Source organism: Porites lutea, chromosome 7, assembly GCF_958299795.1.
Source record: "Porites lutea chromosome 7, jaPorLute2.1, whole genome shotgun sequence".
Taxonomy (NCBI): domain Eukaryota; kingdom Metazoa; phylum Cnidaria; class Anthozoa; order Scleractinia; family Poritidae; genus Porites; species Porites lutea.
Window position 1 is genome coordinate 14224927 of NC_133207.1, and position 16895 is coordinate 14241821.

At 39.0% G+C, this 16895-nt stretch overlaps 3 protein-coding genes and 1 long non-coding RNA gene across 4 annotated transcripts in view; 2 read left to right on the forward strand and 2 right to left on the reverse strand.

Moving 5' to 3' along the window:
- Positions 1-5314: 5314 nt before the first annotated feature.
- LOC140942595 (uncharacterized) lies at positions 5315-7115 on the reverse strand. The gene is made up of 3 exons (XR_012166556.1): positions 6810-7115; positions 6421-6634; positions 5315-5580 (listed from the first exon to the last, which is right to left on the reverse strand). It is a non-coding gene; the product is annotated as an uncharacterized lncRNA (long non-coding RNA).
- A 3579-nt stretch (positions 7116-10694) lies between these two features.
- Positions 10695-11682, forward strand: LOC140943619 (uncharacterized). The gene has a single exon (XM_073392736.1). It carries the CDS (start codon positions 10893-10895, stop codon positions 11520-11522), a length of 630 nt encoding a protein of 209 aa, XP_073248837.1. The 5' UTR covers positions 10695-10892; the 3' UTR covers positions 11523-11682.
- A 687-nt stretch (positions 11683-12369) lies between these two features.
- Positions 12370-13611, forward strand: LOC140943856 (uncharacterized). The gene has a single exon (XM_073392974.1). The coding sequence runs from the start codon at positions 12435-12437 to the stop codon at positions 13323-13325; it is 891 nt and encodes a 296-aa protein (XP_073249075.1). The 5' UTR covers positions 12370-12434; the 3' UTR covers positions 13326-13611.
- A 655-nt stretch (positions 13612-14266) lies between these two features.
- LOC140944474 (fibrinogen-like protein 1) overlaps positions 14267-16895 on the reverse strand; it is a 5610-nt gene continuing 2981 nt past the window's right edge. The window contains exons 2-4 of the mRNA XM_073393613.1: positions 15861-16073; positions 15169-15549; positions 14267-14918 (exon numbers count right to left, since the gene is read on the reverse strand). Coding sequence (XP_073249714.1) covers positions 14656-14918; positions 15169-15549; positions 15861-16073 — 857 coding nt within the window. The 3' untranslated portion in view covers positions 14267-14655. The remainder of the gene's footprint in view (positions 14919-15168; positions 15550-15860; positions 16074-16895) is intronic.

The following is a 16895-nucleotide window of genomic DNA, read 5'->3' on the forward strand; positions in this document are numbered from 1 at the left end:
CTAGATTGGGTCAGAGAGAGACTGAGACTGCGTGAGCAGTCTTTCTTTTTCTTCAGCTTTAGTGACGGTTCACCGCGAGACACCAGAAACGAAGGCGTCTTGTCTCGTCTCAGAAATAAGAGAGACTGCTTAACTTGTTACATGGTTTTTCATTCCTGATCTACGATGATCCCAGTGATCTCGGATCACTGATCCAGATCCGGATCATCCCAAGGGAGAATAATTATTAGTGAATTCGAGAGGAAGTAGTCATTGCTTGACGTTTGTCGCGATCGCATGCTTCGCATTTTAAAATGAAATAAAATATACACAGAAAGTTCTTTACAACCTTTCGGAGGGCCAAAAAGTAGCCCTCTTCTCAGACGTTTTCAAACGTAAAGCAACGTAAAAGGAGATGCCTGCATGCAGGGTAATGAAATAAAAGAAAAGCCGGCAATTTAGCCGGTTTCACATACACTTAATGAAATCACACCTGTCTGTCATCACAACTACAAGTTGTTAGGTGAACTCCATCCCCATCGTTTATTATTGGGCTGCCCGTTAGGCAACTCCCCATCAAGAAACACCTACCATCTATGTCGAAAAAGGACAACATGGAGGATGGAACTCCCAAAAGGCTTTGCCTGTCCCATTCCTTTTTTCAATGGGGCCGATTTTGCGCGGAGTGGACGGGTCATTTCAGGTCGTATGGCGAACATACTTGGGTTTCCGGATTTGGAACGAACACAGAATTATTGCGAGGAGTTATTGGTCCTATATCTTCGCCGAATGACGAACTAAATACAGCATTCGTTGATGTTGTTAGCTTAGAGAAAAGTCTTAAGAAACAGAAAATTACTAACCAGAATTGACCCTATCACATTTTATACCGCGTAGAACGACAATGATTTTTGGAATTTCCGGTTATAGATCAAATAACTGTCGAACCTGAGATCAGGCGTTATTATTATTATTATTATTATTTGCTTCTTTCGTTCTTTGGCTCGAGAGGGAAAAAAATAACGCCTGATACATTCATTTAACAAGCCATCAACCGCCCCCTAATTTACATAATCTAACGTCTGCTTGACCTGTCATGTTATTAGCCAATCAGCGATTACCAGACAGGAATCAAACTTTGGCAGGAATAATGCCGGTCTCTTTTGAAATGAATTTTAGGAAAAAGAAAATTTTTAAGTACGTTCAGATGGCGCTTCCTCAAAAAAATTTCAATGCTTCTTTTGTGATGAAATACTACCGTACCTTACCGTACCTTTATTTAATCAAGGTCAAGATTCCATTCATGAATTGATTATTTGAAAAGTGAACCCGTTTGTCGCTTCTGTAACTTGTAGCCGGTATCAAATTGCATTCAAATGATCGGTGAATTTTTGACTGCAATTTTTAGTAAACGATGAAACAGCATTAAAAATATTTCAGTGGATGAAATTTCTTTTTAGATGTTCTTCAAATTCAAGAAAACTGAGCCGGCAGAAATTTCATAACGAACTCGCGTGTGTATTCTGTTCATTTATACTTAAACAAAAATGCAGACTGAAATCAACAACAACTAACGGATGGCGGCGTATTGGCCAATCGGAATAGCGCAAATCATAAGTATTGTTTCCTATCCAATCAGAAAAAAGTCCAGGTTCTGGCTTTTTTGCATGTGATCTGTGAAAGAAATGTATCATGCCCTCTTCCCGAAAACAGATTACAGAGATAAATGGAGAGGGCATGATCGCAGGCTAATAACTGTCATGCTATATTTTGTGGGGCGAAGGTATTGGGTGAAGGGGCGAGTTGTGAAAATGTCCCAGTTAAAAATAAAGCCAATGGTATCTTGTTTCTAAAGGGAAACTATATGTATCTCTCTATCCTATTCCACGGGTTAGGGGTAGCTTTATTTTCAAGCCTGAAAAAGTGTCATTATAATCTATACCTCACAGACTATTTATAAACTGAAGCTCTTTAGGTTTTAAGAAACAGAAAATTACTGTTCAGACCCAGTCGTTTCTTTTTTCAGAAGGCTGACTTGCCCATATTTATTCATAACGGTAGAAGTTACTATACAGCCCCGACTTGAAAACATGCAGTCGGCAGACCCATGAACCCCCATTATAGGGGTCTTGTTTTCAAATTGATTGTAAATCATGATGTCTACAATAGTTTCCAATTTAATGAGAACAGGGTATCTGGTGCCAGTACCACCGGAGCCTAAGGTATCTAAAATAAAACACCGCGGCAAATCGTCTACGTATGCGCCAGGTTGAGCATTTCCAGTCTCTTTTTCAGTCACACTTTCCAGTCAGATCAAAGTCTCCCGCGGGCTCTCGGCTTCACTCTGTGTGCAGCGTGTGGTTCAGTTGTTCTGCTTCATGCTGCTCGTGTTTTTGACTATTTTGTAGTTGTTGAAATTGCTTTTATGGATAACCAGGCACAGATTACTGAAACAATTAGTCGATTAGATTCAGAAAAGGTAAGATGATAATAACTCAGTGTGTAATTTTGGCTAATTTGAGCGTTAGGTAAACTGATTTTCATTCACGAAAACAAAGTTTTTGGACTGTTATTTTTCACTTAACCCGGCTGAAACTAAGACATAAAAAGTTATCATTGCAAGCTTGTGTATTGTAGTTCTAATTTTCAGTTCTTCAGTTTCTCAGTCTTCATGTCTTAAGGCCGACTCGAGCTTTTTTTGGAAAACGACAACACACAATCGCTTTGTAGTTTTATTTACCAGTGAGTTTTACCGTGTTTTGAAACGAAACTCTTCTGGGTTGATTGCCATGAAACATAAGCTTAATTATACTGTTGAGGTTGGTTAGAAGTCGAACTTTTCATGCCATGTATTTAGCAGCTGGAAGTTTCGTGTTTGCATGAGATGCAGCCAAGCCGCACAGTCTGAAATTATTGAAGTCTTCAACCAAAGAACAACCATGTAAAAGAATTGAATAGGCATTTCTTTAAATGAAAGTCATTTATAGGCATGTTTAGTTTCCCGGCACTGAAAACTCCGGGTGTTCGTGACTACAGTCATCAAAGTCGAAGTTGTTATTAAATCCCGCCCACCTTTGTTTTGAGCTCTTGTTTTCTCTGATAATAAAAAAATTATTGGACGGACTAAAATTTTATTTCCTGGTTTTAGTGTTAATGATAATGATGACGTCTTTATTTTGGTTTCTTTCATAAGCATTGTTATTCTTTTCTTAGCTATCGCCTTCTCCCAATTAACTTCTGCCAAACCAGTAGCATGCAAGAAAGCCAGTAAAAACAAATTCGTCTTGTCGAGCGCTCGCGACCTGTAAACTTCTAACATTATTTTCACCGTTGGTGCAAACAGATAACCGTGTGGTGCAAACGTTTGACGCTAGAAAAATATATAAGCTTCCGAATGAAACAATTTTTTTTCGCCCCCTTTTTTGTCTGTTTCTCCCTTTTTGCTTTTAAACTTGGTTCGACGGCAATGTTATGCTTACGCAATTGGTTTATATATTAGACCGCAAAATAAAAAGCTGACCCGGATGTTAAATTCTGTGCTCATGCGCAGTGCGTTTTTCCGCGGTGTTCTAAAATAATGGCCTCATGCTCACTAGACGGTGTGCGCACTGGGATCGCAAAGCATCATGGGCGATATTCAAAATCTGATTGGCGAGGAGTGAACATCTCTCAGGAAGCGACTGCGGAAACGAATATTCGTTAAATACGCTGTAGAAATCAGCGATTTACCTCAGAGAAGTCTGTAAAAACAAAGGCTATCGAATTATCGGGGGAAAACAGTGTCATTCCGTAATAAGTGTAATTTGTTCGAAATCACTCGCATGCAGTCGGTAAATCGAAGAATTGCTGCTTTGTTCTAAAGTACTAAAAGTAAGACCTGGGGTTCGCCGGAAAAGATGATTTCATCCTCAGTTTAGTACAACTAGACCTACGAGGTACTACGACGATTTCTTCATTATTAGCAAGACGAATTTAAGCCTAAGTTGGCTTGAAAATCTTGAAAGATTGTGTGATAGTATGCTTCCTTCTGACAAGATAGCCCTAAAACATTTGCCAAGGACTATAAGAGAACTTTAGCGGGTCAGCTTTACAGGGATTCAGCTCTCTGTTGGCACCTTGTTTGCATTTGTTTTTTTTTTTTTACCATCTGTATTTATCACACATGAAGTAAATGAAAAGTAAATAAAGATATCAATACATGTACAGTAGGTTGCGTCCTGTTTATAAACAATTTTTAGCACTACTTTCTTCAGGGATCTTTAGTCTTAAATAAAAAGCTAATGAAGAAATACTGCCAACTAGTATCCTTGCTTTCTATATAATTGGTATAAGTCACAGAATGTAAGTTTTGAAATTGAAAATGGCATTCAGTATTTGTGATTACTAATCCTCTTACAGTCAAGCAGCCTAGGAGACGTTCATAGTTTTTGCCTTCATTTTTATCATATGAATGATTGTATCAGTATGTACAAACACATGTCATCGCATATGTTTCGTATGACATTAATAGTTTTTTAAATTCAAAATGTGAAAATCTTATCTGTGTTTACAAATCTACTGTAATCAGGGGCAACATGTAGGGAGACCCCCTTTCCTTTCTTGTGATCCCCCTCCCTCCAACTACTTTTGTTTAATTCAAATGTTGTGTCATAGGTGTTATTTCGGAGCAAACTTTTGGGTAAATGTATTCACATTTTATTATATTGGCATGGTGACTAGTATTTCAGTGCTGTCATTTTATAGTGGCGGGTATTATTTTTCCTTCCATATGTTGTTGATATACTTCAGTCTTTTGGGTTACTGTGGTGCATTCTAGTAGTACCCCCTTTTTCCCACTTTGGATATCTTGTCGTTAATTTTTTATCTCAGGTAAAAATTTTATTTTTCTTTTGTTTCAACTCCATTTGCACATATGAAAATACCCAAAACAAAAGAAAAATAAATAAATAACTACATCAGATATCCGCTTTCCTGTCAACTATTTTTCCCTTAGCCCTGGTTGTGGCTGTGCAATTATAAATATTTTATTACGTCTATGAGATAAACTGTGTTAACTCAAGCCACCAAAATATGCAAATTCCTTGATATAACTGTGTTCTTGGGGTAAATAGGTTGACTGACCTCAGTGTATAAACAGTTTGTTGCCTAGCTGTTCAAAATTCCTCTAAACTACAATAACCCTAACATCCACCCACACAGACACACACACACACTAGTCTTAAACAGAGATATTTATTAATTTGACACTCAAGTGTGATAAGAACAATGGGAATATTCCATTGACTAGAATCAAAGTGCCAGGTTGGTGGCTTCTACATGACACTTCTCATGCATTTCCCTCTCCACTTTTTTTTCATAAAGGGTAGCTGTTTTCAAAATGTACAGGGTTTATCTTTATTTAAAGTCAATTTGTTATCTTTGAGAAAAAAATATTCAGGTGCTTTCATTATACTCTCAGAGGCTTCACATGCATCACATTATCATTTTACTTGCTGTAATTTGTTTGTTTCCAGTCAGACTTCAGTAGGCCATTTTTCACTCATATGTTTTTTTCATAAATCTGACATTTGTTATGTGCAATCGTCCACAGGCTTCATGCTCCTGTACAAAACCAATGAACTATTTGTAATTAACTTGTGATTACAAGAGTGTCACTTCCAGTAACATGTCACGTCCGTGCGAGGCCACACTTTGTTATGAAAACATGTCGGTTTAAATTCGAAAAAACTATTTCAAAAAGTGGGGAGCGTTGGGGAGGGGAGCGTTTATACCTTGGCGTAGAACAATCTTTGTAAAAACACTTAAGACTAGTTTCTCTCGTCAGTGAGCACTATGATAGAAATTATAGCTCTCCAAACAGCGGGTTCAAATTCATGCTCGTAGAGGCTGAATCTTCGTGCTCCGTGTTTTTGATTGTGGAATGTTGATTTTTTTTCTTCACAGAAAAAGCCTAAAGCTAAAGCCTAAGTTTATGTAATTGTGGATATCTTTCTCAGAAAAGAACTATGTCTATCGAAATATAAAGCATATAACCTGGGAAATTTCTCGACCTTCGCCGCCATCTTGAGAATTCTACATCCACAATGCATCGCACTCCCAGTGCGTACTTGCCGCATGCTCACGAAGCTCTCTTCGCTTTGCGCGACCAAAATCCAACAACGTTCTATCAAACCTCTTCGAAACCTCTACTGAGGGGAAAGCAGAAGAGAATCAGGGCGATAACCAAGAGATGACTCACAATGGTTGCAACTGTCGACGTTTAGCTTTTTTTATCAGATTTTGATTGAAAGCCAAACAGCGTAAACGACAATGAAGGAGTCATTGTTTTTCGAGTTCAAGGTCCACCCGAAAACAAAGCAAGGTTGCAAGCTCCTTATCATAATAAACTTATTATAATAACCATCCCTGAACTATAAAAACACTATAATCTTGCGCACTCACCTAATTAACAACTGAATAAGATCTTTTCACATCAAATCAGTTTTTGCTGTCGCAAAGTAATTTGCAGTGGATCTTCACTGTCGAATCGAGCTGTTGCTATACGGTTAATGGGCAAAATTGAAGAGGTGCTAACGTTGATGAAGTATGACACCACAGATAATGTTCCCATAAAACAGAATGGTGAATTTCCTCTGATTTACGTGCTTTCAGGTTCCTGCAACAGAAATTATTAGTACTGTTTGCTTTCTGGCTCTCTTATAATTGGCTTCTTTATTCCTACACTCTGCTTCCGTTGCTGCATGGTTAGAGTGGTACGTCGGGTGCGCTTTTCTAGATTGCTCATAGAAATAAAAAATAAATTTTGTAAGGAAAATAGAAAATAACTTTACCTCGAAGATCAGTCTAAGGCAGGTTAGACGTTCAGTACGTCATTGAACTGTCCAAAGAAACATGAAGTTTGGTCCAAACGACGATGGCAGTGCATAAGGTATGCGTTACATTTCAAGACAAATATTTCAAGAGTGTGCGTGACCTTTAATATCAGTGCTAGGGAGCTTAAACAAAGATGTTTTTAAGCGACGCACGCCAACCGGAAGAGAGATTTGTTCCCTTTAAATTTGCCTTGACACTATCAAATTTGTATTGCTTAATGTCTTTACTCTTATTGAGATGATTTGCCCGAAAAGTTGGGCAAAACCACTGCTCAAGAATCCACTACAAGTTGGCTTCCGTCTGAGCTCAATAACGACATTGCTTCTGGACTGATAGGGGTTAATTCAGTTAATTACTTCTAAAAACGATTTCAGTTTCAGTTATCGTAAATGGGACACTAGAGACAAAAGATAGAGGAGTGCTTATTTTAAAGGAAGGCTAATTTTATTCTTTCGAATTTCAACCTCAAAATAACATATAAACTGTAATAGTTGCAAATGAAAAAAACTTGAACATTAAACAGGAAAACGGAAGTGTAACCTTCACCTCGCGTGTGGTTTTTGGCCATTTGAATTTCAATCAGTAATTCAGAATGTCCAACCATCCCGATCTCCCCGGGATTCTCCCGATTTTGCTCGAAAATCCCGAATCCCGACCAATATGCGATCGGGATAGGAAAAAACCCGATTTTCACATCTGTTTTGATAAATACACAAGAACACCTAAAAGAGAGTGCGCTTAATTGAAACTGATACCCTGAAAACGTAAATATACCGCCTGAAATATAAAACAAAATCGAGTACTTGTATGTGAAAACACTCAAATAAAAATAAGCATAAAAATAACACTCAATTTAGCGAACATTTTAGAATGAAATCGCCTCTCAGAACACTAAAATAGCGTTTCAGAGCATCAAAATTTCAAAATTTTCTCGGATAGCATGCTTCCAGACCCCCTTGGTGGCTCGCACCCTCGGCGCTCACGTGATTCGTCGGTTATTTAAAAATACATCCCGATTGTACGTACTCACAGGTTGGACTGTCTGACTATTAAAAATTGAAAATGAAAAATTTACAAGGTGATTTTCAAGTTTTGATTCATTTGATCATTTGCCGCCAGTGCTTGCGGCCGACACCGAAAAATCCGCACCCACAAGCAAAACCTCTGGCACTCTGGGTATTCAGGAAGGCAAAAAAAAATATTGAACAAAGGTTAAAACTACACCAAATATGGACAGGGTTATGGGCACCTGATTCGGATTATTGAATAACCGCCACATGATCAAGAATACGGAACTTAACACCGCTGATATATTCTGCTTCAAACTAGAGAGGATACTCTTGCCTTTCTATACCTTTATCGAAAGGCGAGGAGGGAAGTGGACATTTTGCAATCTTGGGGCGTGATTTTGACCTAATTTTAGGGCAAATCGTCTCTATGAGAGAAAAGTTACTTGGAAATACAAATTTGATAGCGTCATGTCATATTGAAAAGAAACACGACTCTTTTCCGGTTGACGTGCGTCGCTTAAAAACTTCTTTGCTTAAGCCTTGTAGAAACATTTGTATTACAGGAAAGCAACAAATACTGATTAGCTTTCAAAACCTCCGATCATTCAGTAGCGGATGTGTTAAATATCGCAACAAACGCAATAGATCTGCATATAAACTTTGAAATCCAAGTAGCGGTAAACAATCGCGCGCGTAACGATAACACAAAGTGTTAAATCAAAATATCACGTGAAATTTGAAAAAAGACGGATCATTTAAAGTGTTCCAGATTATAGGGAAACATTACGTATAAAACCAACGGAAAGCGTTGGCCTCTTGATCTAACCAATTAGTGATGGAAAGAAATTTTAAAAAGAAGAACCAGCCTACCAGCCTACCAGCCAACACTCTCCTTCTGACAGTCAGGCCATACTTTTGAATGAGCCTGTTTTATAAGGGCGAAGGGAGAACATAAAACCTACCAAAAAACTTAACGAGTGCATTCGACGCAGGCTAATTCAGGGGTATCGAACGTGCCATTCTTTTGAGATGTTGAAATGGTAAGAAAATCTTTTTCCTCATAGTATATTCTTCTGTCGTTTTATCCTGTCTTTCATGCGAAGGTACAGCGACATTTTTCGAATTCAAGCACTACAAAACCAAAAAGGACATCATGAGGACGAGATGTTTCGAATTCATGGAGCAAGATGAGTTCAAGCCAGGTCCCACCAGCATAGAACTGTAAGTAGGAAGGTTTAGTTTGTAAACAGAGAAGTTTGAGATTGTTTTTGTGGTTCCACTAGTTCCGTGTACTACGACTAGTCCCGCATTAGGGCTCACGAAATACGCGAGCGCGTATGAGATTCTTCGTGCGCGAGGACAGGCGAGATACGGTGGAATAGGAGCAATGAGGGACCTTAATTTTTTCTTCTTCCTCAGTCTCGCCGACGAGTGTCTCTCTTTCCTGTGTCTCCTGTGTCTCGAGGCGATTTTCACCCGCGCTCGCGTAGTTTCTGCATCCTATTATCCATGAGACAATCTCTTCCAGACGTTCAGATTGTGAAGGATAACGTGAAATCCGCCCTCTCGCCGCCCCATCTCTGCTAACTTCTCTTTGTGCACTCCACACTATCTCAATCCCTGGAAAAGGCTGTCAAGAAGATAGTGAAGGACCACTCGTATTTTACTGAATCTGCTAGATTTGAATTAACAAAGCTAACAACAACATTCTTGATGATTAGCTCTTAAGTCCGTTGCACAGAAAGCGATTAAACATGCCACAGCACTCCAAGGAATAAATTAGGATATTATTGATACTTCTGGTCAGAAAGAACCAAGTAATTCAGCTCTGACAGTGGCCCTTAAGCATTATACTTAGACTTAACATGTAATAGAGCATACACAAAACTGAAAACTTTATCTTAGAGATTATTTTACTTTTTAAATACATTACACAAACGTGAACAATAGCAGAGATTTTAAAGAAGTTATAGCAGTAGTTTATATTGGGGAAGGGTCAGTAGTTATACGAAGTATATATTTTTAAGTTGCTTTGCTTGTGTCTATTCGTTGTTTAATCAAATTTTAATGCAAACTGAACTGAGATTTTTTAAAGCCACTCTTTTATTTTAGATAGACTTTGTGGTGCCAATTATGGATTATCTTTGCTGCATATTCATTTGTTTCTAATTACTTTATTTTTAATCAAGTTAGAAACATTTCTTGGAATTTATGTTGTATAATAAAAATCAACTCAAGATGTGCAAAGACTGAAAGGAAACAAATGGTCCGAGATGCACATTCCGTCTTATTGTGAAATAGTACTAATATATTTAGTCTGTGTACAAGCCGACTATTAGGGGTTTAAGGTGTTTTATTCATCTTGGGTGGGTCCAAATAAAGAGAAATCTGTTTATAATGTTCGTTTCATTCCCTCCTTACCATAATATCTAAGCAAGTAAAAAGATGGAACGAGCTTCTGTATTCGTTAATATTTTCATTCATAAAGTACTAGACCTCTCTCAAAGTGCAAAATTGGTTAGTTAAGAATATGCGGTATGTTGCAAACGATTATTCTGAAATCCGAACATTATACCTTTTTGGCGTTAATTATGTCTAACAATGTCTACTTTGTTTTGGTTTTGAAATTGTTGTGTGTGTTGTCTTTGACAGTGATCGTGGTACTATGCTGATAATCCCAGTACAAACACGTGAGATGCATGGTGTGGTTTGTTTAATCACAGGCACATGCTATGCACGTGACTTATTCACTCGTACTTCAGTTGCCGCTGAGACTGCGAGGTGGCAAGTCAAACTAACGTTCTACACTGTAGTGATGGATAGCATGATCGGCAGATCTGTCTGGGCTTTACGATATAATGACACAATGTCAGGAGACGTCAGTATTTCAAAACTCAGCTGCTTTCAACCTTCTTGAAGTTAGTCAGGTGAAATAATACATCGATGCATTGGCTGGCAACTTTTAAGGAATCGCTGGCTTTGTAAGGCCTCAGTTTGCTTTCATTTCTTTTATCGTAAGGTTGCTCAGTCATGTTGCGTGTAGAGCTGGCTGTTGTCGTTAGTTTGGGTTTAATCGTATCAGCGTTCGGCCATGGCCGTCTGATTGATCCCGCGAGTCGTAACGCGGCTTGGAGGTACGGTTTTGACAATCCGGTGCACTTCACAGACAACGAGTTAAACTGTGGTGGATTCAGTCGTCAATGGAACAAAAATAACGGGAAGTGTGGGGTATGCGGGGACCCGTACGATATCAAAAAACCGGAATTCATCCACCCTGGTAAATACGCCAAAGGCATCATCACCAAGACTTACAGAAAAGGCCAGGAGGTTGAAGTTAAGGTACACCTCACTTCGAACCACAAGGGTTTCTTCGTTTTTCGTGTGGGGAATATTGGCAAACCTCCCATTACAGAAGAAAAGCTGACGTACGTTCTAAAGCAACGCAATGGCCAGACGAAATGGATTTTACCTAACAATTTGAACACAGTCTTCACAATCCAGCTACTGCTGCCCACGGGTCTGACATGTGATCACTGCGTGATGCAGTGGTGGTACAGCGCGGGAAACAACTGGGGGTGCGATGGAGATGGAACGTGTGGCAACGGGCATGGACCACAGGAAACTTTTGTGAACTGTGCTGACATCAAAATCACTGGATAGATGTTTCTCTCGAGATGATGCCCCGAGATAATTGAAAAACTAACTTTGTATTGAAATCAGGGAATGTAATAGGAAAAACGTAGACAAGTGAGTAATAAGGAGAGTAATGAAGTGATACCACTTGAGTTCCATCAGGGCTAATTTTGCATACTTGTAAATGCTGTTTGTCGCAGTTGGAATAAAAAATATATATTAAAAAAAGTAAAAGATGCCTTTCTGTCTGAGTTTTCTCTAACCGTATTTTTTGCGTCTGAAACAAACTTAAAAAGTGTTACGCGCGTTCCGAAAATGTCTCTTTCCATATCCTGAGTGTGTATCGTACGCCTTTTGTTTTACGGTACATGTTCTGTACACCCTATCAATGTCAGTCATGTCAATCTTGCAATGTCGCTTCGACACATGTATGTAGTTGAGTTAGGAATGCAGTGAGGTTCAGCTGCTCCCTCTATTCACGAACTACGACATGAACTCAGTGTGTGTGTGGCTGAATAAACAACTAACAAAGTAGTTTACCAATGCCATCTTCCATATTATTTCTAAAGTCTCAATTATATGATACAAAGCTCTACAACAGGACCTCTACGTCAAGAACTCACTACTTACTCACGTGCGTATTTTCAGAAAGAGATTCTTTGAACCACTGTTAGGAAAAAAACCGGCGTAAAACTGATGTCAGATTCAATTTGATTCTTAAATGATCCTTGCTTTTCAAAAAATATAGGGAATCAATAAGTGTTCAGCTGTCCAGGGTGTAGCAGCTACTTCCTAGGTGACGTGGAGGACGCACAAGATGTGTCAATTCAGGAAGTTCAGCTGCTCTGACTTTCCTGACTTGTGTTCACTGAAAGCTGACGTTTTATATCCAGTTCTTTTAGTTTGCTCTCATATTTCTTACTGCAAGACCTCCCGATCATGTTTCTCACAGAGTTGAGTTTTGTTCTAAGCGTAAGCTTAATCCTATCAGTATCTGGCCATGGCCGCTTAATTGATCCCGCCAGTCGAAATGCTGCTTGGAGGTATGGCTTTGACAATCCACCCCACTACACAGATAACGAGTTGAACTGTGGCGGTTTTAATGTCCAGTGGAGCACCAACAAAGGGAAGTGTGGAGTATGTGGTGACCCTTATCATAAGAAGGAACAGCCCCACGTTTATCCAGGAAAATATGCCAACAACAGAATCATCACGAAGACTTACAGAGAAGGCCAGGAGATCGATGTAGTTGTGGAACTTACTTCGAATCATCAGGGGTTCTTTGTGTTTCGCGTGGGTAAGATTGGCAGTCCTCCCATTACACAAGAAAAGCTGAAGTATGTTCTGAAGCAACCGAACGGACAAGAAAAGTGGAAGATAACCTCCCATGGAAATGATGTGTTCAAGATCAGGCTTGTGTTACCCAAAGGCCTAACATGTGATCATTGCGTGATGCAGTGGTGGTACACTGTGGGAAATAACTGGGGCTGCGATGCAGATGGGTGTGGCTTAGGTCACGGACCGCAGGAAACTTTTGTGAACTGTGCTGATATTAGGATTACGGCCAGTGATGGTAGCGTAGCAACCAACCCACCCTCTCCACAGACAGAACAACCCCCTCCTCCCACACAAGCGCCCCTTCCTTCTACACAAGAGCCCCTTCCTCCTACCCAGCTTCCTGTGACGACTATGCCTCTTCCCACAGATGCCCCTAATCCAAGCGGCTGCAAGGCGACGGGAGCCTGGGCTGGACAAACATCTATAGACCACTGGTGCGTGGTGAATTGTGGGAATGGGTACTGTCCGGCTCATATGTGCGTGTGTAATTAGAAGAACACCGCTAACATTAGGGTATATGGGATACACGTAAAAGAAAAGATATCTTTGTCAATAATTTGATTTATGAAATCTTGTAAATCGATATATAGATATATAACCTAGAAGGGCGCATGTCAAGGCACTGTTTCGAAGGAGGCCTTGTATTAACAATAAGCCAAAAGGTACAGATAGTGTCTTGACAATTTCCTCTTTCTGTCAACAGATTATTAGTTGATTAACATGTATCTTCTAAAACCATTTATCGTGTGAAACTGCAAAATATCACTTTTCATTCTTTGTCGCTCAGTTGGGATGCATGTTTAATAACCCATTTCGCGTGTCGCTCAGCCTCTTTGTTAAGGGAGGCCTTATTCGAAACCATTCATATAGAAATACATTTACTTTGCGCGTAGATGAGAAGTCTTTTTCATATAAAACGATGATCACCAGGATTCACTTTGAATCGAAAAAGTGGCTGAAGGTAATTGGAAAATGGCCTATATTTTTGCTGCAGCTGTTACTAGTACCACGCATGCTCAGAGTGTCCCCAGCAGCTGGACTCTCGCATGTCAGTCACATGACATGAATCTGTCAGATAGCGCTGGAACTCTATTTAGCTCACCTGTGATCTCTATTTGTTTAAAACGCAGCGAAAGGCATACATGTCTGTATAAACATCCAACAAAGAAGGGTTTTCTACTGGGTTGAAACATGCTTCAATCCAGGGTCGAGCTGAGGTTATCCGGTACACGCTCTATGAGTGCAGCTAGTGCCCAGTTATACAAAAAACAATAAGTTGGTGTATATAAGCCAAAGACACCCAGTTATATCGTTCAATGAATTCTTTTCGTCAATCGACCCCTTGCCTGCTTAAAAAAAACATGCCGCTGCTATGACCAAATTTATATTGGCAATGCTGTAAATATTCGCTTTATCTCATTTTACCTTCTTGCTTTTGGCATGATTTAAGAATGTCTTCAGTTTGAATGTTATTCATTAAACGTGAACAGCTTAGCAGTACATTACATGACAGAAGAAGCAAAACAAAAACGGTGCTGTCAGGTACATGTCCTTATGCCCCCCTGAACAAATTCCGAACTACAGATGTCTGTACTGGCTGGCAGCTTTGATAGGCCTGTAGTTAAACATAATCATGGTTTTAAGGAAGAAAGAAGGAAGAAGACTGAGCTTTTATATATGGGCCGACCACCAGTCTAGAATAATTGAATGCTCACAGCACCTGAAGTAAAGTCAAGTGTTTCATGTTTTACGCTTCTGAAAGAGTTAACCTTACATTGTTCAACACCCCTTAGAGACATTCACTTAACTTGACTGCAAAATCTTAAAAACACTTCGGACGTATCTTCATCTCGGAACTCTTGACAGAGACCCAGTTATTTTTCCAGTGGTACCAGTTCATTCCTGGGTCGAAATTCACCTTGGCGGGACTGTAAACACCATTCAGATTGGATTTGTAGCAAGAATTGTACCACCAACCGCCCATCTTCATGAGGGCACAGTCGTAGCTGCCGTCCTTATCATTATCATGGCCCCTGGTGGAAAATGACATACCACGATGATAATCAAGAGAATCTCCAGCAGTGCCTACAATAAAAATAGATATTTGTCATGTTTTCTCGGACATTTTTTTGCAGAGATATATTTGCATCTACCCCAATAATTTAACTTTCTGTAGTTTTTACTGCTCATTGTCCAAATTAAAATAAATCAAACGTTAACTTTTCAATTATCGCAGTTTTTCTGTATTGTAGTTCTTGCCGCGAAAAAAATTGCCCATCGACAGCATCTTTTTTTTCGCAGTCTGATTCTCTTTCAATCAAAGTAGTTAACTAACCTGAATACCTTCCCAAACTCAGCTGATATTTTGCTCTCTCACTTGTCACAGAAAATAAGCTGTAGTTTGCAAATGCAGTGTTTCCATGATTGTCTTCCAAGTCGACACGGAGTTTATAACCACCGCTTACAGTCAGACGATGAATCTTGTCCAAACCGAGCCAAAACTCACCGTTCAGATTGCCAAATCCATTTTTGTAATCATTCCAACCGAGAAAGAAATCTACAGAGCCATCTCGCCTCTTCTGAAACACCGTCCAACCTCCACCGGCTGTTTTCTGATCACAGAACACTTCAAACTCGCCCAAACCATCAGGATTGATTTTATACACTCCACTGATAGTGTCACCGTTTTTGTAAACTTCAGCACAGTTCTTGTAAACTGAAAATAGCAAAATGTTTAGGGTTATGTAACTATTCCTCTCAACTTTCTACATTTTAAATCAGTGAAGGCATCCACTTTTATTTGTTGTATAATAAGACTAATAATATTTTCATCTAAGGCCACTTTAGCGCAGTTCTTGTAAACTAAAAATTAATCCCAGTAAGTAGAGCAATCACATTATTATCATTATTTCTTTCGTTTTTCTATCTTATTCTTCGAGGTACCATAAATAATTTGTTCACAAAATTTCTCCTGAAGAACAGCTAAGAACTCATAAACTAAGAATAGTATTTCAGCGAGTTAGAAACCTTTTCCGTAGCCAGACCCAGTAGTTTTATTTTCTCTCAAGGCCCTGATTTCTTGTCGTATTTCCTCCAGTTGCTGCTCGATTTTAGTGCAGTTTGGTCCACACAGTTGAGTCACACTGCAGTGAGCTTTCTGTGGCAGTTTTACTGTAGACTTGGCACGTACCGCGATAAGGTAAGCGAACAGGATAGTTCCAAAACATTTCATCTTAACTCCTTAGTATGAGCAGTTTTGGGAAACAACTGTCCCACATTTACAATGGACAACGAGTTAGAGAAGAAATGATACTAAAACTTCCGCAGATGCTTCGTATTAGGCCTTGACACAAATATCCTTATATTTTTTCAGATATTTAGAAGAGATTCTCGTAATATATCAAACATGAGATGCAGTGTTTCATCACCAGATGAAACACCGAGAAGAGAGTTGAAAATACGACGCGCAGCGGAGTATTTTTGACGAACTTCGAGGTGTTTCATCTCGTGATGAAACACTGTGTCGAATGTTTGATATTTCTTCTCAAACAAAATCATTCTTGAAGGAGAAATTAAGGATGCAAAAATGAGCAGTTTTTCATCTGATATCCAAACACTCCTTAAACATTAATTTCCTTTGAATTTTCTTTATGAATTATTAATGAGTTTGAGAAAGATATTTAGAAAATTTAAAAAAAATTTAAGATAGTCATAGTCGTCATGCAACATGATAGACATACCAACTGTTTAACAAAACATTAAACTTTGCATCCATGTTGTTTTGAAAGTTGCTATATTTCCATAGTGCTAGTGTAGACAATCTCTGACATGCTTTTCAGCTTGAAAATCGGCTTATTTTTAAAACAAAAATACGAGATATTGTTTGCAAATTTTTTGGGATATTTAGAATTTTCCGGAAAGATATTTAGGCGATTTTACGTGATATTTGTGTCAAGGCCTATTCGTATTACTTCTAATTTTTCAAGACAAGATTTTTCTCGTCTGTGTATTTTTAGTAAAGTTTTCGTCATCTATTATACCAACTAGGAGTAATCGGAGCTT